General features: G+C 51.4%; 2 protein-coding genes across 9 annotated transcripts; one reads left to right on the top strand and one right to left on the bottom strand.

The window, feature by feature from the left end:
- The first annotated feature begins 931 nt into the window (after positions 1–931).
- SIRT6 (sirtuin 6) lies at positions 932–9,145 on the top strand. Of its 4 annotated transcripts, none has more exons than XR_015166840.1 (8): positions 932–1,006; positions 4,679–4,806; positions 6,088–6,270; positions 6,581–6,640; positions 7,175–7,270; positions 7,348–7,428; positions 7,900–8,157; positions 8,244–9,145. XR_015166840.1 is itself a non-coding variant. In XM_086410125.1 (8 exons), exons 1-8 carry the CDS (start codon positions 941–943, stop codon positions 8,583–8,585), a joined length of 1,080 nt encoding a protein of 359 aa, XP_086266251.1. In that variant the 5' UTR covers positions 932–940; the 3' UTR covers positions 8,586–9,145. The 4 variants fall into 4 exon arrangements, 2 of the variants coding, with proteins under 2 accessions (XP_086266251.1, XP_086266252.1); XM_086410125.1 differs by having other exon boundaries at positions 8,034–8,157; XR_015166841.1 differs by lacking the exon at positions 4,679–4,806.
- A 749-nt stretch (positions 9,146–9,894) lies between these two features.
- Positions 9,895–21,109, bottom strand: CREB3L3 (cAMP responsive element binding protein 3 like 3). 5 transcript variants are annotated; one of them, XM_086410120.1, is made up of 10 exons: positions 20,968–21,109; positions 20,331–20,459; positions 19,588–19,879; positions 18,630–18,742; positions 17,014–17,148; positions 15,856–15,962; positions 12,458–12,526; positions 11,200–11,284; positions 10,904–11,000; positions 9,895–10,718 (listed from the first exon to the last, which is right to left on the bottom strand). In XM_086410120.1, exons 1-10 carry the CDS (start codon positions 20,992–20,994, stop codon positions 10,405–10,407), a joined length of 1,368 nt encoding a protein of 455 aa, XP_086266246.1. In that variant the 5' UTR covers positions 20,995–21,109; the 3' UTR covers positions 9,895–10,404. The 5 variants fall into 5 exon arrangements, with proteins under 5 accessions (XP_086266246.1, XP_086266247.1, XP_086266245.1 ...); XM_086410121.1 differs by having other exon boundaries at positions 10,904–10,956; positions 17,014–17,151; XM_086410119.1 differs by having other exon boundaries at positions 17,014–17,151.
- Positions 21,110–27,399: the final 6,290 nt, after the last annotated feature.

Here is a 27,399-nt window from a genome sequence, read left to right on the forward strand (position 1 = left end):
TCTACCAGGAGCCTTCTGTCTGTACCTCCTGTCACCTCCAACTGGCTGATTCTCACTGGTACTCACTGTTCAGATAGTTGCTGCAACATCCCTTCTCCAGGAAGCCTTCCTGGTTGCCCCCAGGCTGGGTCAGGCGCCTCCTTTGAGCCCCTTCATTGTCCAGGGCCCTCATTACAAGCCAGTCACACCAAGTCACCATTGCCCCATCACAGGGGGCTGCCTGTGGTCTCCAGTGTCTCGCCAACACACAGTAGGTGCTCAATACATTTCCTGAATAAGTCCTCAAGCCTCCATAACAAGGACATAAGCAGTTTCTCCAGCCTCTAGGTGCGGTCAGGACTTGTCTTGCTGAGTGATTATCACACACATGGATAACGTTCAGGTAACTTAGAACGGCATCCGTTAGCCTCCCTAGTGAGGGTCCAAATTGCCTCCTGACTCCAGCACACATGCACAGCAACCCTGAATTTGTATATTTATAAACTTCTGAAATATGCAGGGGGAAGAACCTTGGATTGGAAGCAAGAGTTTGGGTTTCCTCTCTCAGGCTCTGTCCTGGGATTGGGGGACGCAGGGAGGTAAGTGGGCGTCAGTTTACTCGTTTTCAAAAGGGGAAAGAGGGAACCGATCGCTTGCGCCCTTCATTTTACAGGTGACTGGAGAACTTTCACGTGGGCAGTCCCCTAGTATCCAGCCCGGGTCATTGAACAACCCTTTCCCAGGCCCCCACCCCATATGACCAGTGTATAAGAACCCGCCAGGCCATTGCCAGCAGTTAATATGGCGACTGCGGCGACAGTGCATGGCGCATGCGCCTTGCGAGGAGCGGCCGGGTGCGAAATATGAGAACACGGCTCCTCCTTCTTCCTCGTCCCACCCTATTTCCGGCGGAAGCGGCCGCAACAAGTTAAACTTTATTGTTCCCGTTGGTGCAGTGAGGATGTCGGTGAATTACGCGGCGGGGCTTTCGCCGTATGCGGACAAGGGCAAGTGCGGTCTACCCGAGGTGAGCACGGCTGGGGGTCCCGACGGCAGCCGTCAAGGCCGTGGGCTGGGCGGGACCGGCTGGCAGTGGAGCATTGTGGGAATATCAGGAGACACTGAGGCTAGACAATGGGAGGGACTTCCCAGTGAGGAGGGGGCGGGAAGTGACGACCCAGTGCGCCTGGGGATGCGACCACGCCCAGCTCCGGGTCGGTCCGGCAGGGGACGGAGGATAGGACCCACTTCGAGAAGTCCTGAAGTTCTGATGGGGGAACAAGGCTTGTAGTTCCAGGAGGAAGGCACCGGGGCAAAGGCGGGAGGTGGCAATAAACAAACTTGGAGGGCAGATTTGGGCAGAGAGGTTTCCATAATTGGGGCAGGATGGGCCTCACGTGCCAAGTTGAGGACCTGACACTATTCTGAGGCTGGTGAGGATTTTTAGTTGAAGAGGAACCTGGAGGATGGAAATCAGAGCCCTCCAACCTCGTTGAGAGAAGTCCCCGCCATGCACTGAGACCTTGGCGGGATCCCTTCGTTCTGGGTCTCTTTCCCTCCTGTAAACTGGAGAGAAGCTTGCCCCCTCCCACAAAGGTTGGTCCGTTCCTTCTGAGTCAGTCATTCACGAGCTCTCAGATGGTGTGAAGCCCCACTCTTCTCTCTTGCCAGTTTTTTCACTTTATCCCACAAACATTTATTAAGTACCTACGTTCACCCTGGGACCACATGGGGAACCAGACAGGCCAAGCCCCCTCGTTCCAGCTGGGAGACAGATGAGCAGCAAATAAATGTAAGGAGTCAGTCAGATAGTGGTCAGCGCTAGGCAGAAAGGTAAAGCGGATGATGAGAGCTGGGGGCTGCATTGCAAACTAGGTGGCTGGTAATAGCCACCACTAAGATAACTCAGCAGTATGAAATACATTTAATGTTATGCAACCGTCATCACCATCCATTTACAGAACTTTCTCCTCTTCCCGAACTAAAACTCTGTCCCCATTAAACAGTGACTCTCCATCTCCTCTCCCAGCCCCAGGCCCACCATCTACTTTCTCTTTGTATCTGACTCCTCTTGGGACCTCACATAAGTGAAATCACACAGTATTTGTGTTTTTGTGTCTGTCTGATTTCTCTGAGCGTGTGATGTCCTCAGGTTTCATGTGTATTGAATAATGTGTCCAAATTTTCTTCCTTCTTAAGGCTGAATAATATTCCATTGTATGTGTTGCTGTTCTTCAGTCACTCAGTCATGTCCAACTCTTTGGGACCCCATGGACTGCAGCACGCCAGCCTTCCCTGTCCTTCACTATCTCTTGGAGTTTGCTCAAACTCATGGCCATTGAGTTGGTGATGCCATCCAACCATCTCGTCCTTTGTCATCCCCTTCTCCTCCTGCCTTCAGTCTTTCCCAGCATCAGGGTCTTTTCTAATGAGTTGGCTCTTCGCATCAGGTGGCCAAGTATTGGAGCTTCAGCTTCAGAATCAGTCCTTCCAATGAATATTAAGGGTTGAGTTCCTTTAGGATTGACTGGTTTGATTGTACATGTAGACCACATTTGTTAGTATCCATTCATCTGTTAATTGACACTGGGGTTGCTCCCATATTTAGCTCCTGTGAATAATGCTACTGTGAACATGAGTGTGCAAATGAGATAGCTTTTGAGCCAAGATGGAGAGGAAGTGCAAGGGAAGTCATGTAGGTGTCTGGGCAAAGGACATTCCAGGTGGAGGGCTTTGCCTCTGCAAAGCCCTGAGGCTGAACTGTGCCTAGTGTGTTGGAGGAACATAAAGGAGGCCTGTGTGGAGTGAATGAAGGGGAGAGAGGGAGGAGGGGAGAGCAGGAATGGGGCAGGTACTGCAGGGCCTTGTGGGACTTGGTGGGGACTTGGGTTTTTCCATCGAGAGAGGTGGGAGCCCTGGAGGGCTGTGGGCAGAGAAAGGATGTGATAACAAGCTGCCTTTTCCCACCCATTCCCCTCCTCCTGGGCAAGGCAGTCTGTGGCTTGTGGGCTTGCCCACTGTGGGACATGTTGTAACTTCTCCTGAAACCATGAACTTGGAGTGGGATTTGAACCCATGGTTCAGTTGAGATCACACCCTTGTCTTAGGACTTAATGAAGCTCAGTTTCTTTATTTCTCACTGCAGAAAGAATTCAGTGCGAGACAGAGATATGTGCATGCATGCATGTTAAGTCGCTTCAGTTGTTTCTGACCCTTTGTGACCCTGTGGGCCATAGCCTGCCAGGCTCCTCTGTCCATGGGATTCTCCAGGCAAGAATACTAGAGTTGACTGCCATTTTCTTCTTCAGGGGATCTTCCCAACCCAGGGATTGAACCCGTGTCTCTTAGGTCTCCTGCATTGGCAGATGGGTTCTTTACCACTAGTGCCACTTGGGAAGCCCCAAAGTGATAGGTAAGAAGTGGATTTATTTAGAGAGAAACACTCTGCACAGACAGAATGCAGTCTGTCTCAAAAGGTGAGAACAGCCTTGGGAGAAACACTCCACACACAGGGTGTGGGCCATCTCAGCAGGTGAGAGGTTCTAAAATATGGTGTGGTTAGTTTTTAGGGGCTGGATAATTTCATAGGCTAGTGAGTGGGAGGATTATTCCAATTATTTCAGGGAAGGGGTGGGGAATTCCAGGAATTGGGCCACCACCCATGTTTTCGCCTTCTGAACTGTCGTGCCATTTATCATGCTGGTGTATTACAATGAGCATGTAATGAGGCTCAAGGTCTACTGGAAGGCTTGTCTTCCGCCATCTTGGACCTAGTTGCTTCTAATCAGTTTTTGTCACATTTTATTGATCTCAAGTGGCCTGGGCCTAAAACCGGCCTAAAACTGGGAACTGAAGCGAGGCTTGAGTTCCCAGCCAGAAATTGAGCCTGGGCCAAGGTGGTGAAAATACTGGATCCTAACCACTAGACTAGTGGTCAGTGACAAGGGTCCTGGCCCTTCAGCTTTGCAGAAAAGAGTTTCCACAAAGACAGAAAGTAGTGAGGAAGCAAGTAGAGTATTTATTAGGAAGAAAAAGAGTACAATACCTAAGGATAGACACACAGGCAGACTCAGGGAGAGTCCCCGAGTTGTGCTCTTGTGGCAGTTTAAATCACTTTTATGGGGCATTTCTTCTGGATTTCCTTTGGCCAGTCATTTTGATTTGCCTGGTTCAGAGTCCATGTTTGGTATATCTCAGGCTCCTCCCATGTGTGCACGTGCATCTCTTAGCCAAGATGGATTCTACTATGAAGGCCCATGGGTCGATTATCCTTTGGCATCATTCATCTTTGACTTCCAAGGAGCCTTTCTGCCCACATGTGATCAGCGAGGTCTCTTGACTTTGAGAATGAGAAATATGTGATCTGGGCAGGGCCCAGTGTCCTACCTTAATTGTCTTGCTGTTCTCACCTCAGAGTTTCTTTGGAGCACTGGGAATGAGTCTCCAATCGATTAATCGTTAAGGTGGCGGCGGAGGGGGGTGGGGGGGGTGGGCATGTACTTCCTGCCTCACTGTGGCTCTGTCATCCTTGTAGGAAATGGCAGCCCCCTCCAGTGTTCTTGTCTGGAGAGTTTATGAACAGAGGAGCCTGGCAGGCTGCGGTCCATGGGGTCGCACAGAGTCGGACACGACTAAAGAGACGCAGCACCTGCCCCACTCCCTTCTGTTTCACTCCCTGCTGCTCTCCCTCACCCAACAGGTCTTCGACCCCCCCGAGGAGTTGGAGCAGAAGGTGTGGGAGCTGGCACAGCTCATCTGGCAGTCCTCCAGTGTGGTGTTCCACACAGGCGCAGGCATCAGCACTGCCTCAGGCATCCCCGACTTCAGGTCGGTGGGCAGGGTGGGAAGTTGAGGCAGGGCCTGCCAGGCTGCCACAGCCTTCCCTGTGAGCTCGCCAGATGAACAGGCATCAAAGCCCATCCTGCTGCCCTCCCTCCCACTGAGTCTAGGGTGACCCGTCAGTCCCCTAGGGTGTTGGGGATGTGTAAGACCCTTCCTTCAAAGCAAGTCCTTTTATATCACACCCAACATTGCCTTTCATTGGTGAGAACTGGGTCATGTGACTGTACCTAGTTGTAAGTGGTGCTGGGAAACATAAGTCTTTTGTCTAGGCCCACTGTGCATGGCTAAATATTGGGTTCTATTATTACCATAGAAACCATCCAAACCTGTTTCCTAAACTGCAAGTGAGGGTATGAGACCAGATAATGTCTAACTTCCCTCTACTTTGGGCAGCCTGTGTTAGACAAGGGTCTCATTGCTGAAAAGCAGGGGTCTCAAAATTGTGGCCTCCAAGTGGCCCCTGTAGGTGTGAAGTTTGCAACCCCACCCAGATGGGCAGGCCTGTTGCACTTGTATTCCCTTTCCGAGGCTTCTCGGGCCCCCAGGATAGACTCTCATAGCAGAAGAGCAGATTCCTCGTCTGGAGGAGTGTTAGAACTCTAAGGTGTGAATCTCATCCCCCTTCCATAACCTGCCATCGCTCCCCATTGCCACACTTCAGAGTTCCAAGCACTTCAGGCTGGAAATCAAAGCCTTTCCCAACCCAGCCTTGGTTCAGCTCTCTAACCTCAGCCCCTGCAGCCCCCAGACTGTCTAAACAGCCCTGCCCTTTCCTCTCTGTTCAGAGACAGCTCCACCTCCTCCAGGAAGCCTTCCCCGAGTCCCACAAAGAGCCCTCACCACTTCCACTGGACCAGCCCAGCCCTGGGTTGCTCCCTCTGCCCTGGCCCCCAGAGGGCCAGAGGGTCTGTATCCACCTGTATCTCTCCCTCACAAGATGGAGACCTCCTTGAGGGCAGGGCCTGGGTGCACTAGGGCCCCGGCATCACCCAGTGCAGGGCCATGGACTCTCTGAGGGCAGGGCCTGGGTGCACTAGGGCCCCAGCATCCCCCAGTGCAGGGCCATGCCAAGTGCAGCAGCAGTAAGTGCTGGGCGAGTTGAATAATTAATATCTCCTGTTATGTACCATGTTCTCCCTGTTTCCTACCTCACCTCCTTTGTCTATATCAATCTCTCTGACTTTTTCTCTGCCTGTTTCTCTCTTTTTCTGTTCTCTCTCTCCTTGGTCTCTAAATTCTCTCTGTCTCTTCCACCTGCTGCCGCAGGGGCCCCCATGGCGTCTGGACGATGGAGGAGCAGGGCCTGGCCCCCACGTTCGACACCACCTTCGAGAACGCCCAGCCCACAAAGACCCACATGGCGCTGGTCCAGCTGGAGCGTGTGGGCCTCCTGCACTTCCTGGTCAGCCAGAATGTGGACGGACTGCACGTGCGCTCCGGCTTCCCCAGGTGCCCCCAGTGTCCAGCCCCCTGCCCTGCCTTGAGCAGGCCACCCCTCTCCCTGAGCCTCAGTTTCCTTATCTAGAAAATGGACATTGATGGCAGCCCGTCCCTCTCCAGGCCCCTGGGGCAGTTCAGCGAGGCAGCCAGGGAGGGTTGGCGCTCAGCTGTCAGGTCTCTCAGTAGCACCTGGAGAGCTGGGCGGGATCCCCTCTTCCTGGTCCTGGGAGGATTCCAGCCCTGAGCCCTCTGGATCTTGGCTGGCTGGGGATCTGGGGATCCTGCTTCTCCACTGAGCCTCTTCCTTCTCCTCCCACAGAGACAAGCTGGCAGAGCTCCACGGAAACATGTTTATAGAAGAATGTGTCAAGTGTAAGATGTGAGTGCCACTGTGGGAGGGGGCGGGACACAAGGCATGGATGACCCAGGTCAGGCTCCCCAAAAGGTCCTGGTGAGCTAAGCCTGCTGCGTCTAGAGTCAAGGGTGTGACCCTCCCAAGGTGGGATCTGGGAGTGTATCTTCCTCCTGGGAGGTGTGTTCATTTCCTGCAGCTGCCAAAACAACCACAAACCTGAGTAACTTAAAAACAACAGAAATTCATAATCTTATGGGTCTGGAAGCTACAAGTCCAACATCAAGGTGTTGGCAAAACCGTGTTCCCTCCACAGAGTCTTAAACACTAACCTACCAGGGAAGTCCCCAGGCCAGCTTTTTCATGGAAGGCCCCCTCTGCTTCCCCATCCCCAACCCCTGCTGGGTTTGCCAGCTGTCACCTCATGTTTAGATTCTGGTCTTATGCTCCCGCACTTTCCTAGGAAAACAGCTCTGTGTAAAAAGCAGGAGCTGCCCAGGTAGGCTGCAGGGTGGCTGCCTGGGAACCAGCAGTGAGCCGACCCTTTCCTCCTTGGCACAGGCAGTATGTCCGGGACACCGTGGTGGGCAGCATGGGCCTGAAACCCACGGGCCGGCTCTGCACCGTGGCCAAGTCCAGGGGGCTGCGGGCCTGCAGGTGAGTGACCCTTCCCCATGCCCTGGACCCCAGGGAGGGCAGCCAGTCTCCTGCTGACTCCCCTGCTCTCGCTACAGGGGGGAGCTGAGAGATACCATCCTGGATTGGGAGGATTCCCTGCCTGACCGGGACCTCACCTTGGCCGACGAAGCCAGCAGGTCTGACCCCAGTGGGTCCTGGGTGGGGTGGGTGGGGGAGGGGCAGAAACACAGCTAGCTCCAGCCCCGAGGGACCTCAGGAAAGGATTCCAGAGAGGAGTGATCAGCACCCTGTCTGGGCCTCACTTTGCTCGTAATAGCTCTTGTACTGAGCCCTCACATACCATCCTTACCACACCCCAGGGTGGGTGCTGCTCAGGCCCATTTCACAGAGGAGGAAACTGAGGCTGGAGCAACTGGACTCCTCCATCCAGGCTGCCCAGCCCAGAAGTGACTGAGCCAGGATCAGAACCCAGGAGTCCAAGTATAGATGGCCTGCTCCCCACCAGCAGCTCCACTTCTGCCGACAGGGTTAGGGGGTGGCCCAGAAGAAGGGAAGCATCAGAGGCAGGCCATGGCTGGGCCCCCAGCAGAGGTGGGTGCTGTGTGAGCAGGTCTCCCAGGACTGGCCCCGTTGTGTTGGCAGAGCAGTGAAGCCATGGTGTTTGAGCAAGGGTCAGGGAGTATATGTGCTGGCCACCACACGCCCCTGCCTCATGGGGCAGGAAGAGCGCTGCAGAGACCCTTGCCAAGGGGCTTAGACTAATCCTGCCTCCTGGCCCCAGGAATGCAGACCTGTCCATCACACTGGGCACCTCCCTGCAAATCCGGCCCAGCGGGAACCTTCCCCTCGCCACCAAGCGACGTGGAGGTCGCCTGGTCATCGTCAACCTTCAGCCCACCAAGCACGTACGTGTGGGAGCCTACCCCTGATATCACCCCTGGACCCCACCTCAAGCCTTCCCCCTCCACCTGACTGGTCCCCGCCTCCACAGGACCGCCACGCAGACCTGCGAATCCACGGTTATGTTGATGAGGTCATGACGCGGCTCATGAAACACCTGGGCCTGGAGATCCCGGCCTGGGACGGCCCCCACATGGTGGAGAGGGCACTGCCGCCCCTGCCACGCCCACCTGCCCCCAAGCTGGAGCCCAAGGAGGAGGCCTCCCCCCAGCTCAACAGCCCAGTGCCTGCCAACCCCAAGCAGGAACCCACAGCTGAGCCCTGCGCCCAGCACAATGGTTCTGGACCCACCAGCCCCAAAAGGGAGCGGCCGGACAGCCCTTCCCCTCACAGGCCTCCCAAAAGAGTGAAAACTGAGGTGGTGCCTAGCTGACCAGGGGCCCCAGGGAGGGCGGGGTTTTTTAAAATAGAAACCGTGGGTTCTTTTTCTTTTTTCTTACCGGTCTCACTTTGTTACTCATTTCTGTCCTTTGGGGGAGACCTCAGGGTGTTGAGAGCTGGGCTCCAGGCCCGGGGGCAGACTTGCCGTCCACTGGACCTCCCTTTAACTTGGCAAGGAGCATCCCTGCCCCGGATCCTGAACTTGGAGCTGACAACCCCACACCTGCTCCACCCCCAGTCTGCAGCCCCTGACTCAGGGTGTTCTTGGGAGGCGTGACCAGGCCCTCCCTGATTTCCAGCCTAAACAGGAATCAAGCCTGTCTGCCCCCTGGACCCTCACACTCCCCAGCCCCTGCCTATCCCCACACAGCCTTCACAGCCCCTCTAGGAGGGAGGGGACACACAGCCACCATTTAGGAGCCAAACTTCATGGCAGGACAGACAACAGAGGCTCACACTGCCTTTGTGGCTGGAGGGAGACAAGTGGGTCCACCTGACTTCCTCCAGGCTTCCAGAAAAGCCTTCAATGCAATAAAAGCAGAATTTCTTGCATCTTGAGTCTGTGTTTACCATCCACAACCTTGCCCAGGGTCCAATCCCTGGGGGTAGGACTGTGTGGTGCCTGCGGCTCCTGGTGTGTGTGTGTGCTGGGACATTCATACAGTCCAGCTCTGGCGGTAAAGGAAGGCCTTACCAGCTGTTGACATTCCTTGAGTCCTCCATTTGTAAATATTATTTCTGTGATTCTTTAATCCGTGCCCTATGCTACTAGGCTTTGAGCCCCTCCAGGAGAGAGGCCACATCTTCTAATCGCGATTGCAAATTCCCCCACCCGACCCCACATCCCCACACCTGCACAAAGCCGGCAGGGATCCGGGTGTGACTCTTTAAAGGAAGAGCGTGGGTGCAGCTGGGGTCCATGCTCCCAGCTGTGACCTTGGGCTAGTCCCTTCATTCCCGACGGTTCAGTCTCCTCATCCATAAGACAAGCCGGGTGGGCAGCCTAGTCCCCCAGGAAAGCAGCTGCCCCAGGCCTTCCGCGGACTCCCTTGAAGGGTCTGGGCCGGGGCGGGGCCAGAGCCGTCAGAACCTCGCGCTCCTGGCGCACCCGGCCCTCCATCAGCCGCCGCTCTCCAAGGTCCTGAAGACAACCCTCGCCCCTCTCGTTCCCGCTCCAGCCTCGGGGTCCAGGGACTCCCCCACGTCACTCCTCTATCTTCGGCTGGCCCAGTCCTTCCTTCTGTGGGTTGGGGAGCCCCAGACTAATTAGCCCGCACCATACTCCACCTCCACGCCAGCCGTGTTCTGCCAAGATACTTTATTAAGGATCATGGCAGTTTAAAAAAAGGAAAAGTTTGTGGGTCATGGCAGCGCCGAAGTTTAGGGCTCACCCCGTGCTCTGGGGCCGGGGTCCCTGCAGACTTGGCTGCTTTCTCCTCCTTGTGTGCGAGGGGGCAGGGAGGAGTCCCCAGGGTCGGCGGGCGGGGGTAGTTATTGAGGCCTGGTGTGTATCGATCTGTCCAGGTCAGGGATCAGTCTGTGCGTGTGTCCCTGTTTCCTTCCGCACCTGGGTCTGCATGTAGATTTCTCAGACTTTGTGGCCTTATGGTCTGTGTCTGAGAATCAGTTTCAGTGTGTACCTGGATCCCTGGGTCTGTAGCTGTGTATCTGTGCATCTCCATCCTAATACCTTCTCCAGGTTCCCTCTCTCACCTTGGATCCCCATGCCTGTCCCTGTCCACTACAGCACCTATTGAAGCACCCCTGAGCAGAGGGGCCAGGGTGGACAAGGGGGCAGGGACCCATGGTGTTCACAGCTCCCCCCCTGCTGCCTCCAGCCCCACGTGGCCCGGGCTGACTGCTGGCTCAGGTGGGGCACAGTCCAGTAGGGTGGCCCGATCCAGTTCCTTCACAGAGTTGCCCTGGACCAGAGTTGAGTTGTCCAGATCCTCTGTCGAGTTGTCCAGAGCACGTGTGTCCTGGGATTCCCATTCCCCCGGAGGGCTGCCTGGAGACCTTTCCTGAAGTGCACCAGTGTTGGGCCCGGGTCCGGGGGCCTCGGAGCCTGGTGCAGTGTCGGGAGCCACCCGGGATGCCGCGTCGTTGTGTAGAGTTCTGGAGAAAACTGAGCAAGGGGTGGGGGAGGGTCATGAGGGATGGCCTGAGGGCCGGTTCCCTTCTTTCCTTAGCCCCCAGCCCCAGGGAGCACTTGCAAAGGGGCACCTTCCCCTCCCCCAGTGGGGACTGGGGAGCCAAGCAGAATGTGCCCCAGAGGGGTTTTGAAGGAAGAGCAAATCCGAGTCCACCTACCTCGCACAGGTGCGAAGTCTCCGGGGCTCTCGGCTCTGTTGGAGGCGAAAGGGCTGATGGAGGGGAGGACGATGAGGGCGAAGGAGAAGAGCAGGACCTGGTGGAGATGTGGGCGGGGTCACCCCATCCCTCCACAATCCCTGAGCACGCTTAAGCAGGAAAACAGAGGCCCAGAAGACTAGATCGTGCTGACCCGGCGCTCAGGGCTCTGCTCCTACTCATGCTCTCCTCCCCCACAGGCCCCTCTGCCAAGGTTGAGGACACCCTCCCACTCAGAGCTGGGGATCAGGACTCACTGCTATGCAAGTGCCCGTCTGTGCCGATTTGCTGGTAGACTGGACCACAATGGCCTGGAGTTTCTTCAGCTGTTCCAAGAGAGACCTTAGTGGAAATGGGAAGCCTTGGCTGAGCCCTGTATGGCCTTCACCTGGCTCCCTGTCCATTTCTGTTATCTCCCAGCCTGGCTGAGGTCTGAATCCTATCCACCCCTCAAGGCCCTACTGCTAATTAAAAGTCCCAGAAGCTCCCTCAATAAATCTCCACTGAACATCTCACCCGCTTTTCTGACACCCAGCCTCCTCCATCCAGGTTGCCATCATCACTCACCTGGACACCAGCCCCCACCTCTGGTCCCCTCAAGCCTCTTGTGCCCCCTCTAGGGTTCACGCTCCATACTTTTCAAATGTGATTCAACCCCCAGCCCTCCAGGTTCCCACCTCCCTTGGGGTAAAAGCCTGAGTCTTCATTGTTGCCCACAAGGCCCTGCATGACCTGCCTCCCTCTCTCCTCTCCCCTGACTCTGCCCCTCACTCACACTGCTCCAGCCACACAGTCCCCTTATTGTTTCTCCTACATACAAGTATTCCTGCCCTAGGACCTTTGCATTGGCTGTGCCCTCTGTACCAAGGACACTGTTCCCCCCCCCCCCCCACAGGTCTTTTTGTAGCTGCTTCTTTCTTATCTTTCTTATCTTCTTTCTTATCTTCTTTCTTATCTGTTGGATCTCATCTCAAATGGCAGCTTATCTGACTTCCCTGCCTAAAATAGCGCCCCCCCCAGCCCCTTCCCCCTAGTTTATTTTTCTTCCAAGTGGCTATCACTGTTTGAATGATCTTTTACACAGTTTTGTTTGTCTTGAGTATGTTTCTCACTAGAGTATGAGTCTTTTAAGTGGAGGGACTGTATCTGTTTTGCTCACTATTGAGGTATCTGTACCCAGAACTATGCCTGGCACTGAGTAGATGCTAATAAAAACTGAATTAGTACATGTACCCCATAGATGGAATCACCTGCAGTTCTCCAACACACCATACTCCTAGCCTTTGGCCATTCATATACCATTTCCTTCCTTCCCTCTATGGAACTCTTATACATCCTTCAAGGGCCCAAGTCTAAATCCCCTCTTCTATGCAGCCTGCCCCCTCTCTGGGTGGAATCCTCACCTTCTGCTCTGCCCTGCTATCACACAGCCTGTCCCCCCTTGTCCACCTCTCCTGCAAGAGACTCCAGGGTCAGCTTCCCCCCGTCCTCAGTCCCAGTCACACCAAGACTCACAGGTTCTGCTTTTCGAGATGCAAGACCTTCCTCTGAAGTTCCTGATTCTGGGCGGTACAAGCTGACATCCTGCAAATGCAACATCACAGTGACATTCAGAATATGCCTGTCACCCCTGCAGATCCATGAGCTGCAACTGATGAAGCCCAAGAACCTAGAGCCCAAGCTCTGCCACAAGAGAAGCCACCTCAGGAGTTCCCTGGTGGTCCAGTGGCTAGGACTTCACATGCTCCCAATGCAAGGGGCCCAAGTTTGATCCCTGGTCGAGGAACTGGATCCCACAGGCTACAACTAGGAACTCACACAGCTAAATAAACATTTTAAAAAAAGAAGAAAGAGAAGCCATCGCAATGAGAAGCCTGCACATCACAACCAGAGAGTAGCCCCCGCTTCCTGCAACTAGAGAAAGACCATGCACAGCAATGAAGACTCGCACAGCCGACATAAAAAAATAAAACATTCAAATCATGGCATGAGGGTATGTTAGTATCCAGGGAAGAGGATAAATTCCCCCACTAAAAGGCCCTCCTAAATAACTCATGGGATAAAGAAGAATCCACAGTGAAAAGTAGGGAAGACCTAGGAATCAGGTAACGACAACATCCAAATCAAGATGTGTGAGATGCAGCTAAAGAAGTGCTGAGGAGAAAACGCATAACCTTATTACAGTTTAAGCAGCTGAACATGTGCAGTGCCTAGTCGCTCAATCGTGTCCAACTCTTTGTGACCCCATGGACTGTAGCCCGCCAGGCTTCTCTGTCCATGGGGGTGCTCCAGGCAAGAATACTGGAGTGGGTTGCCGTGCCCTCCTCCAGGAGATCTTCCCCACCCAGGGATCAAACCCAGGTCTCCTGCATTGCAGACAGATTCTTTACAGTCTGAGCCACCGGGGAAGCCTGCAGCTGAACATACACATTTAAAAATCAGCAAAAGAACAACAGAATAAACTCACTTAAAAAAAAAAAATGAAAGACACAATAAAGCTAAGAGTAGAAATAAAGGAACTAGTACACAGAAACACAATTGAGTGGGAGGAAAAGTCAGAAATTCATTCTTTGAAAACAATAAGTAAAACAAAGTTCTGGCAAGATTGCTCAAGATAAAAAACAAGCGAAGGTGCAAATACACAACATGAGTTATTACTAAGGTCCCAGCTACAGATGATTCAAAGCTTAAAAAAATAATGGGAGAGAACTATGAACTATCTTATGTCGATAAATTTGAAATGGACAACTTTCCAGAAGAATCAGTTCAGTTCAGTCACTCAGTCGTGTCCAACTCTTTGCGTCCCCATGAATCGAAGCACACCAGGCCTCCCTGTCCATCACCAACTCCCAGAGTTCACTCAGACTCACGTCCATCGAGTCAGTGATGCCATCCAGCCATCTCATCCTCTGTTGTCCCCTTCTCCTCCTGCCCCCAATCCCTCCCAGCATCAGAGTCTTAGAATAACACATCCCAAAATTGACTAGGGAAGAAATAGAAAACGCAGATAGACCTGTAACATTTACTAAAATCACTTTTGGTTTAAAAAGTGAGTGAACTAAGTTTTTATGTTTCCTACCCTGATGCTGGGAAAGATTGAGGGTGGGAGGAGAAGCGGATGACGGGGGATGAGATGGTTGGATGGCATCACTGACTAAATGGACATGAGTTTGAGCAAGCTCCAGGAGAAGGCAAAGGGCAGGGAAACCTGGCGTGCTACAGACCATGGGGTCACAAAGAGTCAGACATGACTGAGCGACTGAACAACACCACCACATTAAAGAACAATGAGGACCCTGCCTCTCAGTATCCTGTATGACTTTAGAGAGGTGATTGGATGGGCTTAGAGTGCACAGGGATTAGAAAAAATGGAGACAGCGACAGACTTTATTTTCTGGGGCTCCAAAATCACTACAGATGGTGACTGCAGCCATGAAATTAAAAGAAGCTTGCTTCTTGTAAGAAAAGCTATGACCAAACTAGACAGCATATTAAAAATCAGAGACATTACTTTGCCAACAAAGGCTCCATCTAGTCAAAGCTATGGTTTTTCCAGTAGTCATGTATGGATGTGAGAGTTGAACTATAAAGAAAGCTGAGTGCCAAAGAACCGATGCTTTTGAACTGTGGTGTTGGAGAAGACTCTTGAGAATCCCCTGGACTGCAAGGAGATCAAACCAGTCAATCCTAAAGGAAATCAGTCCTGAAGATTCATTGGAAAAATGATCCTGAAGCTGAAATTCTAATACTTTGGCCACCTGATGTGAAGAACTGATTCATTGGAAAAGACCCTGATGCTGGGAAAGATTGACGGGAGGAGGAGAAGGGGATGACGGATGAGATGGTTGGATGGCATCACCGACTCAATGGACATGAGTTTGAGCAAGCTCCGGGAGTTGGTGACGGACAGGAAAGCCTGGTGTGCTGCAGTCCGTGGGGTCACAAAGAATCGGACATGACTGAGCGACTGAACTGAACTGAGAGTGCACAGTTCTTAAGTTGAGGAAGTTCCTCCTTCCTTCTACTCCCTGGAAGGAAGCCATGACAGCTCTGAGGACCAGAGAGGCTCAGACAAGGGAAGTAAATGTCCCACCTACAGGCAAAGAGCCAGGACATAACCTCCCTTCTTGGCATAGCATCATCTAGGGCAGTGGTCCCCAACCTTTTTGGCACCTGGGACTGGTTTCAAGGAAGACAGTTCTTCCATGAATCCGGGGTGTGGAGGGGATAGTCTTAGGATGATTCAAGCACATTACATTTAATTTTCACTTTATTTCTATTTTCTGGAAATTAGGGTTAGGGTCTGTGCTTCCAGGAGAATCTAGTGCTGCTGCTGATCTCACAGGAGGTGGGGCTAAGGCGGTAATATGAGTTGGGGGGAGCGGCTGTAAACACTGTTGCTCCCTTGCCTGCTGCTCACCTCCTGCTGTGCGGCCTGGTTCCTGACAGGCCATGGATTGGTACCAGTCCATGGCCCAGGAATTGGGGACCCCTGTTCTAGGGGATTAGGGGCCTCAAAATTGAGCCCTGTGCCACCTCTAGGCATTTTTCCATCCTTGTAATTCACAGACAAAACAGTCGCTCCCATGTGGCACAGTGGTAAAGAATCCACTTGCCAACGCAGGAGACTCAGAAGACGTGGGCTTGATCCCTGGGTTGGGAAGATCCCTTGGAGAAGGAAATGGCTACCCAGTCCAGTATTCTTGCCTGGAGAATCCCATGGACAGAGGAGCTTGGCAGGTTGCAGTCCATGTAGTCGAACATCACTGAGCAACTGAACACACACACACACACACACACACACACGCGCGCACGCGCACAGATTGTGACCTTTGCTCCACTGCATGCCTCTCTCAGGCCTCAGTCCCCACCCCCTTCACCTCGAGTGTGGGGTCCTGGGTCCCCAGCCTTACCGAGTCTCCAGGCCATCAATGTATTCCTTCTTCTTTTTCCGGCTTTCTTGAGCTGACTGTTTGTTTCGGATTTTCCGGCGGATCTTTTTCAGCATTCGCTCCTCATACTGCAGAGTGACATGGGGAGGAGACTGAGTTAGTCTGAAGGGTTCACTCTCTTGTCCAGAGCCCACAGTTTCACCCCCAGTATCCTCCCAAGGGAGCCAGACTCAGGGACTTGAGGGCAGACCCTTCATGGCTTGAAGGCCAGATTTTCTGTCCTCAAATTCCCTCAGAGTCTCTAGTGGTTGTGGGGGTGGGGAGGGGTGGGGGGATGGGAATGGTCCTGGTTTCCTGACGGTCTTTCTGCTCCCAGTCCCAGTTCCATGATTAACAACTAGATTTTGTGCACTGGTGCAGTCGCGCCACCATCTGGCCATGTGTGGGATTGGCGCCTTTTCCCAGGCCAGTTATCACTAAGAGAAGTCTTTCAACTGGAAAAGGCAAACTCAGGTATTGATACTGAGTGAACAGGCTGAGTGGAGGCCCCGGCCAGCTAGAAAGCCCCCACTGTGTTGGCTCTGATGATGAATTTTCTGGTTCTGGTGACAGACACATCCTAACACTCTAGTTACATGTGCTGTGCTTAGTCACTAGTCGTGTCCGACTCTTTGTGACCCCACCAACTGTAGCCCACCAGATTCCTCTGTCCATGGGAATTCTCCAGGCAAGAATACTGGAGTGGATGGCCATGCCTTCCTTCAGGGGATCTTCCCAACACAGGGATCGAACCTAGGTCTCCAGCATTGCAGGCGGATTCTTTACCATCTGAGCCACCAGTTAGGGAGACATAAAGGTGAGATTCAGGCTTCCCAGGTGGTACAGAAGTAAAGAATCCACCTGCCAATGCAGGAAATGCAAGAGACATGAGTTCGACCCCTGGGTCGGGAAGATCCCCTGGAGTATGCAGTGGCAACCCACTCCAATATTCTTGCCTGAAGAACGCCATGGACAAAGGAAACTGGTGAGCTACCATCCATAGGGTCGCAAAGAGTTGGACATGACTGAGTGTGCACACACACACACACACACACACACATGCACACAAAGGTGAGACTCGTGGGCATGTTGCTGCAGGAAGTGGGGTGAGGCCCAGAGCCAGGGGTCCCATGGACTCACCTTGGTAAGGGGCAGCTGAGTGGGCAGAGTGATGCCTTCTTTGGCTAGTAGCTTCTTCTCATCCTCCGTCAGCACCAGCTCCTGGCAGTGCCCAGTCCCAGGTCGCAACAGGTGGGGGGCTGCCAGGTGATGTTGCTGCTGTGGGGAAACCAGGAGAACTGTTTTGGGGGCAGAGACAGTGACTACCTCTGAGAAATAAAAGGCATGGAGAAACAATTGATCCAGTCGCTGTAGGGTCCACACTGGCACTAGGGCACCAAACAACCAGCCCACAGCCCTCTGACCCAGCCATTCCGTTTCCAGGAATTCATCTTACAGATACAAGTGTGGTTTTTTGTTTGTTTCACAAATAGTCATTTGACAGTTATGTGTTTAGCATCTACTACAGGCTACGCACTGCTCCGCGCTCTGAGCATTCCTTGCAGCTCTTGTCTGCAACAGGAAAAGGAAAATCCAACAAACAGGGTGTAGGATAAGTGAGCCTCTGGGAAAAGAGAGTGAGAGGTGGTTCTCCCCGTGTACCTGTTTGTACCTTTGGAATTTGGACTGTGTGCATGCATTTGACTATTCAAAAAATTTTCAAACTAAATTTAAATCACGAAATAGAAACACTGAAAATGAAAGAAGCGTGTCATCAGACAGCCAAGTTCTAGGAATGTCACACCATGACTCAGGAATAAAGGTAGAGATTGGGGCAGCCTGCTATCTATCGAATAAAATTCCAGTTCCTGGAATTCCAGGCCATTGATCAGTCCAACCATTTTCTCTTCAGGGCTCAAGCCTCAGTGTGTTCATCTGCAATATGGGAAGATTAATATCATTGTTTTGTGGAAGTGGGAGGCCTTCTTCCCCTATTGCCTCCCACTTCCACAAAACAATGATATTAAACTTGATATTTTTACAAAATCCAGTTAGCATTTCCAAAGTAGTCATTTGTCTTTCCTATCCTTCAAGACCTGCTGAAGTTCTATCTCCTCCAGGAAGCTTTCCTGGACCTGCAATGCCCTTCTAGCCTCTCTCCCTAAGCAGTCATTGTCCCCTCTTGACCATGAGGTCCCCATAGACTGAGCACATAGCTGATGCTCACTGCAGGTCTCTCAAGTCAAGAGGGATGTTCTGGTCTTTTTTAGAGGTTGTCAGGACAACTTTAGGCATCAGGAGATCAAATCCTGACTTGGCCACATGCTTGCTGTGTGACTTTGTGTCTGTGGCTTAACCTCTCTGGGGACTGGTTTTCTCATCTGTGAAAGGGAGCAGGGTACTAACTGGGTTCTCAGGCCTGGTTTGCCCATAGCGGAAGCTCAGGGCAAGATAAGATAGCCCAAGGTAAGCATACAAAGGGCACAATAGACCCAATAGGTCAGCTCAGGAAGTGGGCCTGCAGCAGCTGTGTGATTTAAGGCAAATTACTAAACCTCTCTGTGCCCACTTAATCATATGTGAAATTAAGATAATAGCCTCAATTTTCACGGTTGCTTTGAATTAAAAGACCTGGGACCAATACCAATTCCTGTCTGTGACTGTCTTCCAGTCTTCAAAATGGGTGTATTGGGGCCCCATGAGCCCAGTGCCCCTCCCAGCTCTGATGCTCCAGGGGGCAGGTGGGGGCTGCTCACCAGGTCCCCGCTGCTGCTGGAGAGGAGGAGGTCCTTGACTGTGAGGTTGTAGCGTGAGGGCGAGTCAGCCAGGTCGGTCTGCTCCTCAGCATAGACGCCTGGGCTCCACATTTCTAACAGGGCACATGAGGATGGAGACAGGGGTGGGGGTCAGGCAAGGGGCCTCGAGCTCCCAGGTCCTACCTGCCTCCTCCAGCAAAGCTACAGCATCGACCCTAATGTGCTAGGCATTTGTTGCCTGGCTTGGGACTCCAAGACCAGGTGGCTCAGTCTCCCCTCTGCCATAAGATGGGGACCCCAGTTCATCAGGACGTTGTTAGGAACCCACGGCCAGCCCAAGAGGGAGTGGCTGTTATCACTCAGGATTAGGGGCTGGATCTGCAGCTGGCCTGGCCTTATCTCCTCCTGGGGGCAGGGACCAGTTCTGATTCACCCGCAGTTCCCTCCCACCAGCTACCTGGCACCCCATAGGTGAGCTGCTCTGGAGAGCACAGTCTTCCGAGTCAGAGGGCCCTTGCTTCTAATCCCAACTGGGTGGAGTTGTGTGACCTTGGGTAAGGGAGTAAACCTCTCTGAGCCTCAGTTTTGTCAAGTCTCCAATGGGACTAATAAGTACTCCCACGCCATTGAGGGGCTCAAAAGACAAAGGATGCCCTCTTGGTGGAGTCTTCTGCATCAGGCCTTTCCCCAGGTCTGTAGGAGCACCCCAAGGCCTGGGATCCCACAATCTCACGAACTTTCACTGAGTCTCCTATGAACCAGGCATGGAAGGTATAAAAAATGAGGTTGCCAGCACAATGCTTGAGGCAGACTGCATCCCAGCTCTGCGGCTCTGACTCATCTCTTAACCATCTGGAAAATGGGTCCATGACAGCACACCAGTGCCCATCTCAAAGGGTGGATTTGTGCGTTCAGTGCCTGAGACAAGGCAAGGATAGTCAGCTGACACAGGACTCACCCAGGTCTATGGCAACAGAAGTCTCAAGCCTTGGGGCCACTGGCCCGAGGTGCCTGGCAGGGCAGGTGGGGCCAGGATGGTAGGAGGGGCAGGGCCCCTTGCCAGACTCCACACTATGGCAGCCGGCAGGGGTGGCAGGCACCCCACCGTGTGGAGGCGTGTCCTGGGTGTCAGAGGGCAGATCTTCTGAGATGCCACTGTCACTGGCCGCGGGGGACCAGGTTGGGGAATCTGAATCTCCAGAACCCAGGATGGAGTTGAGGAAGTCATCAGAGTCCGCACCTGGCAGGACCTGTTGGGACAGAGGGCACCGGTGGGAATTAGGAGGTCTATGCTTTGCAATGCTGTGTCTCTGGGCAAGCTGCTGACCCTCTTTGGGCCTCACGTGTCCTTTCTGTAATATGGAAAGAGCTAATGTTTGTTGCCCATTGGCATGGCTGGAGCCTGAACCCAATCGTGTAGCTCGGGAACAACATCAAACCTTGTCGAGCGAGGAACAAGCCCCAAGTTTAAGTCTGGAGCCAACTTCAAACTACTGTGTGACCCAGGACAAGTTACCACTCCTGTCTGGGCCTTGCTTTCCACCCCTTTAAGAAGAAGGCGATGTCATCTGGCCCTTAGGGTCGCTGAAAGGGTTTATACAACGTGCTTTGCTAAAATCACATGTGTGTGTGGTAAAGGCACAAAGCTGAGCGGAGTCCTGGCTCTGACCTGGGGGTGGGGACGACGCATTGGGTTATCACCTGGTCCTCCCCATGACCCCAGTCCTCTCCCAGCTCTACGTGTCTCAGGACGCCATCCTGCCGGTCAAACAGTAGATCCAGGAGTTCCAGGCTGTCGATAGGGCCCATGGGACTGGTGGAGGAAGCCATCTGGGGCGAGGAGGGGACACCTGTGAGGGTCATGCAGCCCCTCTCCTGCCCACTGCCCATCTGCCACCACCTGAGGTACCTTCCCCTCTGCTTCAGTCCCAGCTGTAGCCCCCAGGTCGGCCTGCCCCTCCTGCCTGCGGAGCCTCAATCTCCAAATCTGTTATGGGGCCAACCCAGAGGCTCCTGGGCCTAGGAGCCAATTTCTTTAAAAAGCACTAGACAGCTGCCCCGTGGGGATGGACAGCAGATGAAGCTAGCCCCCTCTTGCATTCCCATCCTGTAAGAGTCCCCCCCCAACACACACACCCTTTTCTGGAAGGCAGGGAAGCCCAGAATAAAGTCCAGCAGCGGCCCGGAATAGAGACACAATCTTAGTCATTGTATTCTCCCTCTGGGTCTCAGTCTTCCCATCTGTACAAGGGGGTGTGAGGTGCCTGCCAATTCTGGGAGCTTGGGGAGAGTTCCTGGCATAAATCGTCCCTCCCCTGGGGACCCGTGCAGGTCTCACCTTTCCAATAGCTAAGTCCCCATCCATGAGTCCCTCTAGCTCCTTCTCCAGACCTCCTGCGTCTGCCTCGAGCTGAAGGCTCAGTCTGCCATCAAGTCTCCCGGGCTCAGCTGCGTCTTCTCTGTGGTTGTCACCACTCCCCAAAAGATGCTGAAATAGTCCCGGGGCTCTCCCAGCCCACCCCAAGGTGCTGATTGGGCAACAGGCAGGACGGACAGAGTTAAGGGCCAATGACAGCGGGGCAGACTAGGGGGAGGGGCGGGAAGACCGTTATCTCGCATGTTTTGTGCTTTTCCAGTCGCAGTGGGCAAAGGCCAAAGTCTGGGGTTCCGCGGCTCCATGACCTTTCCCCTACTTTCGGGGACTGTGTCTTCCATAGTCCCCGGATGTCAGCTCCAAGAGAGCCCAGGGCCCTTGGCCGGGTCCCGTCCACTCCCAGAACAAAACAGAACCCAAAAGAATAGCCCAGACTTTTGGGGGAGCCCTTCCTTCAGCCAGGAGTTCCCTTCCTTCATCACAGCTGGCAGCCCTCAAAGCCCCCTTCCCCCAGGCAAGGTCTCTCCGGCCAAACCAGAGCAATCAATCCCTTCTAGAACCTTCTAGCGTTCACTTATTCTCAACAGATATTTATTGCAAGCCAAACTGATTCCTGCCTCAGGGCCTTTGCACTGGCTGTTCCCTCTGCCTGGAAGGCATATCTGCTCAACCCAACTCTCTCACTGTGTTCACACATTCCTGAATGTTTGCTATTTGTGGAACCCAGCACAGACAACTGAGAAGCCCCTCTGGGATTCCATCCACCCCCAACACACACAACCAGGGAGGAGCCCCCCACCCCTTACCGCTTGATCACATCACTGTTTTCATGGACCTCACTACTGGAAATTTTCTTGTTTACTTACCTATATTCTTCTCTCATTGTTCCTCTGCCCTTTCATGTGAGCACCTTCAGGGGGACAATAGAGGCTCTTTTGCTCTCAGCAGGGTCCCAAGTGTCTTAAAGATGCCCACACACAGGAGGCACTCCATCAACTCTTACTCATCTGGCAACTCCTAGGGCAGTGGACAAGCTAGATCATAAAAGCATAAACACACCAATAGCTGACAAATGGGTGAATGCTACCAAGAAGCTGAATGTAATCATGTACAGAGCAACACAGGACGGGCAAAGACTTTATTTTTATTTTTTTAATGCTTTAAAAAAAATAGTGTGCTTTCTTTGAACTGCATGCCATGAATTTTTTTTTTTCTTTTTTTGGGCCGCATTTCATGTGGGATCTTAGTTCCCTGACCCAGGATCGAACCTGCATCCCCTGCATTGGAAGAAGGAATCTTAACCACTGGACCACCGGGAAAGTTCCAGGATTCTTTCGGAAGGTGACATTTAAGTATGTTCCTAAATGATGAGCAAGAGCCCAGCCACTGGAATATCTGGTGAAAGGCTGTTTCAGGTCAAGGAACAGCTCATGCAAAGGCCCTGGGGCAGGACTCTAGCTGGTGTGTGGGAGGAACAGCAAGGAGGCCCGTGTGTCTGGAGAACAGTGAGTGAAGGGCGAGAGGAAGGAAAGGAGGACACAGAGGGAACAGGGCAGGTCATGCAGAGTCTTGTGGGCTGTGGCAAGGAGTTTAAGTTAGTCGCATCTTTTTGAGATCCTGTGGACTTTAGCCCACCAGGCTTCTCTATCCATGGGATTTCCCAGGCAAGAATACTGGAGTGGGTTGCCATTCCCTTCTCCAGGGGATCTTCCCAACCCAGGGATTGAACTTGAGTCTCCCACATTGCAGGCAGACTCTTTACCATCTGAGCCACCAGGGAAACCCACTGGTTTATACTAAATACAGTGGAAGCTCTTGGGAGCTTAGTGAATGGATGACAAGCCTTCTGTATGCTGGCCAAGATGCTAGGTGCTAGGTTTACATGGTAACTCAAACACTCTGCTTGCTCTCAAGAAATACACATCTTGGTGTATGTTTCTCCATGGGCCAGCCATTATTTATTCAGGCAACAAAAATTTAAGACCTACTATGAGCTGTGCCAGAGTGTTGCTCTTATCTCACAATAACACCTGTGGTTGTCACAACTGGGGTGTTCCTGGAGTGAGTGGGGGCTAGGGATACTGCTCCATACCTCACAGTGCCCAGGACAGCCCCTCACAGGGAATGCCTGACCTTGATGTGGGCAGTGCCAGGCAGGAGGACCCTTGCATTACCGTAACTGCTCCCCCACACACACACACCGGATACTGGTAACATTAGCTCACTCTTGGCCTCTGCATCTTTCATTTCCTTTTTCACTACTCTGGGTTGGATTTTTAAGGGGTTTGTTTGGTTTGGTTTGGCTTAGTGTTCTCAGTCGTAATATTTATTCAGCCTTGGCTTGTGGAGGCACCTTTCCAGGGCTGTCTTGGCAGGTGTAGAAAATAGGTGAAGGTTGACTTCTGGACTTGTCTCTGCCTCCCCCTCACTCCCATTTATGGCTCTCAGGAGCCCCGGTACCCTTGACATAGAACTTGTCCCCATCTTATCCAAATCTGCCTGAATAAATGATCTGGCATTACTCACTTAATACCTACATGGGTGTTTAGACCCCATAGTCTTCTCTGCAGGATATTTGTTACTTTTTTGTAATTTATTTTAATTCATTCATTCATTCATTTATATTTTCTTGGCCATGCCACATGGCATGTGAGATCTTAGTTCCCCAACCAGGGATTGAACTCACGCCCCTTGCATTGGAAGCACAGAGTCTTTTTAACCACCAGACCACCAGGGATGTCCCCTTTTATAATTTTATAGTCATGGGCTTTAGAAGGCTTTCATATGCCCTAGTGAAAAGATGGGGCTTCCAGGTGGCACACTGATAAAGAATCCGCCTGCAATGCAGGACGTGCAAGAGACATGCATTCGATCCCCAGGTCCAGAAGATTCCCTGGAATAGGAAATGGCAGCGCGCTCCTGTATTCTTGCCTGGAAAGTTCCATGGACAGAGAAACCTGAAGGGTTAGAGTCCCTGGGACCGCGGAGATTCAGACAGGACTGAGCACGATGAAGAGATACCTGAAAGGATAAGATGAGGATAAGCACTTGAGGGACAAGAGGACTTTCTGATGCCCTTGACATCATGATCTAATTTACCAGACACAAACACATGCTTCAGAGCAATGCTAAGTTGGAATCTAAAGTAAAATTCCCACGATAGATTCCACCAATGAGTTTAAGTATAAAATACAACACAAGACACAAGAGGATGCTGTGGCCAAACAAGACTGAGGGACACTGTGTTAATAAACAGCTTTATGGAACTTGTCAGAGCCTTTACAATACTCTGTAACACTCTCAGAAGGTATGAATTTGTGGCATTTCTCAAACATTGTTAGGTGTGAGCTTTGCTTCCAATTGTTACTTCATTCATACGGAACCATTTCTAACACCCGAAAACATTTAAAGATAACCACTAGCCTGACTCAGAGAAGGCAATGGCACCCCACTCCAGTACTCTTGCCTGGAAAATCCCATGGATGGAGGAGCCTGGTGGGCTGCAGTCCATGGAGTCGAGAAGAGTCGGACACCACTGAGCGACTTCACTTTCACTTTTCACTTTCATGCATTGGAGAAGGAAATGGCAACCCACTCCAGTGTTCTTGCCTGGAGAATCCCAGGGACGGGGGAGCCTCGTGGGCTGCCATCTATGGGGTTGCACAGAGTTGGACGTGACTGAAGTGACTTAGCAGCAGCAGCAGCAGCCTGACTAGGGGCTTCCCTGGTGGTTCGACGGTAAAGTGTCTGCCCACAATGCGGGAGACTCGGGTTTGATCCCTGGGTTGGGAAGATCCCCTGGAGAAGGAAATGGCAATCCACTCCAGTACTCTTGCCTGGAAAATCCCATGGACGGATGAGGATGGTAAGCTACAGTCCATGGGGTTGCAATGAGTTGGACACGACTGAGCAACTTCACTAGACTAGCCTGACTACAATAAAAAAAGACAACATCAGATGTTGGTGGAAAATATGGAGCAACCAGAATTCTCACCTGTTGGTGGGAATCAAAATGGTCCAACCTCTTGGGGAAACTTTGGAAATCTGGGCAATCTCTTACAGTTAAAAATGCATTTACCATATGACTTAGCAATTGTATTCCTGGGTATCTACCTAAGAGAAATGTAAATATATGTTCACAGAAAGACTTGTACATGAATGTTCATAGCAATCTTATTCATAATTGTCCCAAACAGTAAACAACTCAAATATCCAATAATAGGGGAGTAGATAAACAAACTGGTATATCCATACAACACAATGCTACTCGTCATTAAAAGGAATAAATTACTATTAATTATACATTCAACAACACATATGAATTTCAAATGCATAATGATAAAAGAAGCCAGATGCAAAAGCATATATACTGTAAGATTCCACTTAAATGAAACCCAGAGAAGAGGCAAAAGCAATTCTTGGTGGGAATTCCCTGGCAGTCCAGCAGTTGGATGCTGCATTACCAATGCAGGGGGCACATGTTCAATCCCTGGTCAAGGAACTAAGATCCCACATGACTTGTGACTTGACAAAAAAAAAAACAGTAATTCTTGGTGATAGAAAGTGGTTCAGTTCAGTTCAGTTCAGTTGCTCAGTCATGTCTGACTCTCTGCAACCCCATGAACTGCAGCACACCAGGCCTCCCTGTCCATCACCAACTCCCAGAGTTTACCCAGACTCATATCCATTGAGTCAGTGATGCCATCCAGCCATCTCATCCTCTGTTGTCCCCTTCTCCTCCTGCCCTCAATCTTTCCCAGCATCAAGGTCTTTTCAAATGAGTCAGTTCTTCGCATCAGGTAGCCAAAGTATTGGAGTTTCAACTTCAACATCAGTCCTTCCAATGAACACCCAGGACTGATTTCCTTTAGGATGGACTGGTTGGATCTCCTGGCAGTCCAAGGGACTCTCAAGAGTCTTCTCCAACACCACAGTTCAAAAGCAACAATTCTTCGGCACTCAGCTTTCTTTATAGTCCAACTCTCACATCCATACATGACTAACTGGGAAAATCATAGTCTTGACTAGGCGGATCTTTGTTGACAAAGTAATGTCTCTGCTTTTTAATATGTTGTCCAGGTTGGTCATAACCTTCCTTCCAAGGAGTAAGCGTCTTTTAACTTCATGGCTGCAATCACCATCTGCAGTGATTTTGGAGCCCCCCAAAATAAAGTCCGCCACTGTTTCCACTGTTTCCCCATCTATTTGCCATGAAGTGATGGGACCGGATGCCATGATCTTAGTTTTCTGAATGTTGAGCTTTAAGCCAACTTTTTCACTCTCCTCTTTCACTTTCATCAAGAGGCTTTTTAGTTCTTCTTCACTTTCTGCCATAAGGGTGGTGTCGTCTGCATATCTGAGGTTATTGATATTTCTCCTGGCAATCTTGATTCCAGCTTGTGCTTCTTCCAGCCCAGCGTTTCTCATGATGTACTCTGCATATAAGCTAAATAAGCAAGGTGATAATATACAGCCTTGACGTACTCCTTTTCCTATTTGGAACCAGTCTGTTGTTCCATGTCCAGTTCTAACTGTTGCTTCCTGACTTGCATACTGGTTTCTCAAGAGGCAGGTCAGGTGGTCTGGTATTCCATCTCTTTGAGAATTTTCCACAGTTTATTCTGATCCAAACAGTCAAAGGCTTTGGCATAGTCAATAAAGCAGAAATAGATGTTTTTCTGGGACTCTCTTGCTTTTTCGATGATCCAGCAGATGTTGGCAATTTGATCTCTGGTTCCTTTGCCTTTTCTAAAGCCAGCTTGAAGAAAGTGGTTACCTGGAGTAGAATGGGGAATTGAGTGGACACAGGCATGAAGAAACTTTCTAAGGTGGAGCAGATATTCCATATCTTATTTTTAGTTGTGGTTACTTGACTGTCCAGAATTGTCTGAACTCATCAAATTGAACACACCTAAGATCTATGCATCATTATTATAAATTAATTCTTCCTCAATAAAAAGCATACTAAATGTATAATGAAGAATCAGATACATAACGCACTTATACATAAATTTACACATTTGTAAAACATTAGAAACAACCAAAATATTCACCCATAGGTAATTGATTAGTAAAGTCTGATACATTAACAACTGGAATATTACACAGCTGTGAAAGTGAATGAGGATTATCTTTATGTGCTGGTATGGTACAATATTGAAAACATATGGTTATTTATATTTGAGAAATCAATGTTTCTCAATATTTTTTTTTATCCTGGCCCCTCACAAGGAGCATTTGAAGACGTTTTCATAACTGCTCCACCATGAAATTGTATATCCACAAGTATACAATATATACGCTTGTGTACCATATGTTTATCTGGGTGAAAAAAAAAACTTACTCTTTTAATGTATAAAACACAGATATAGAAACTTTTTTTAATGTATAAAACAC

Source organism: Bos grunniens, chromosome 7, assembly GCF_055505025.1.
Source record: "Bos grunniens cultivar Pamir isolate PY7600 chromosome 7, Bosgru_T2T1.0, whole genome shotgun sequence".
Classification (NCBI taxonomy): domain Eukaryota; kingdom Metazoa; phylum Chordata; class Mammalia; order Artiodactyla; family Bovidae; genus Bos; species Bos grunniens.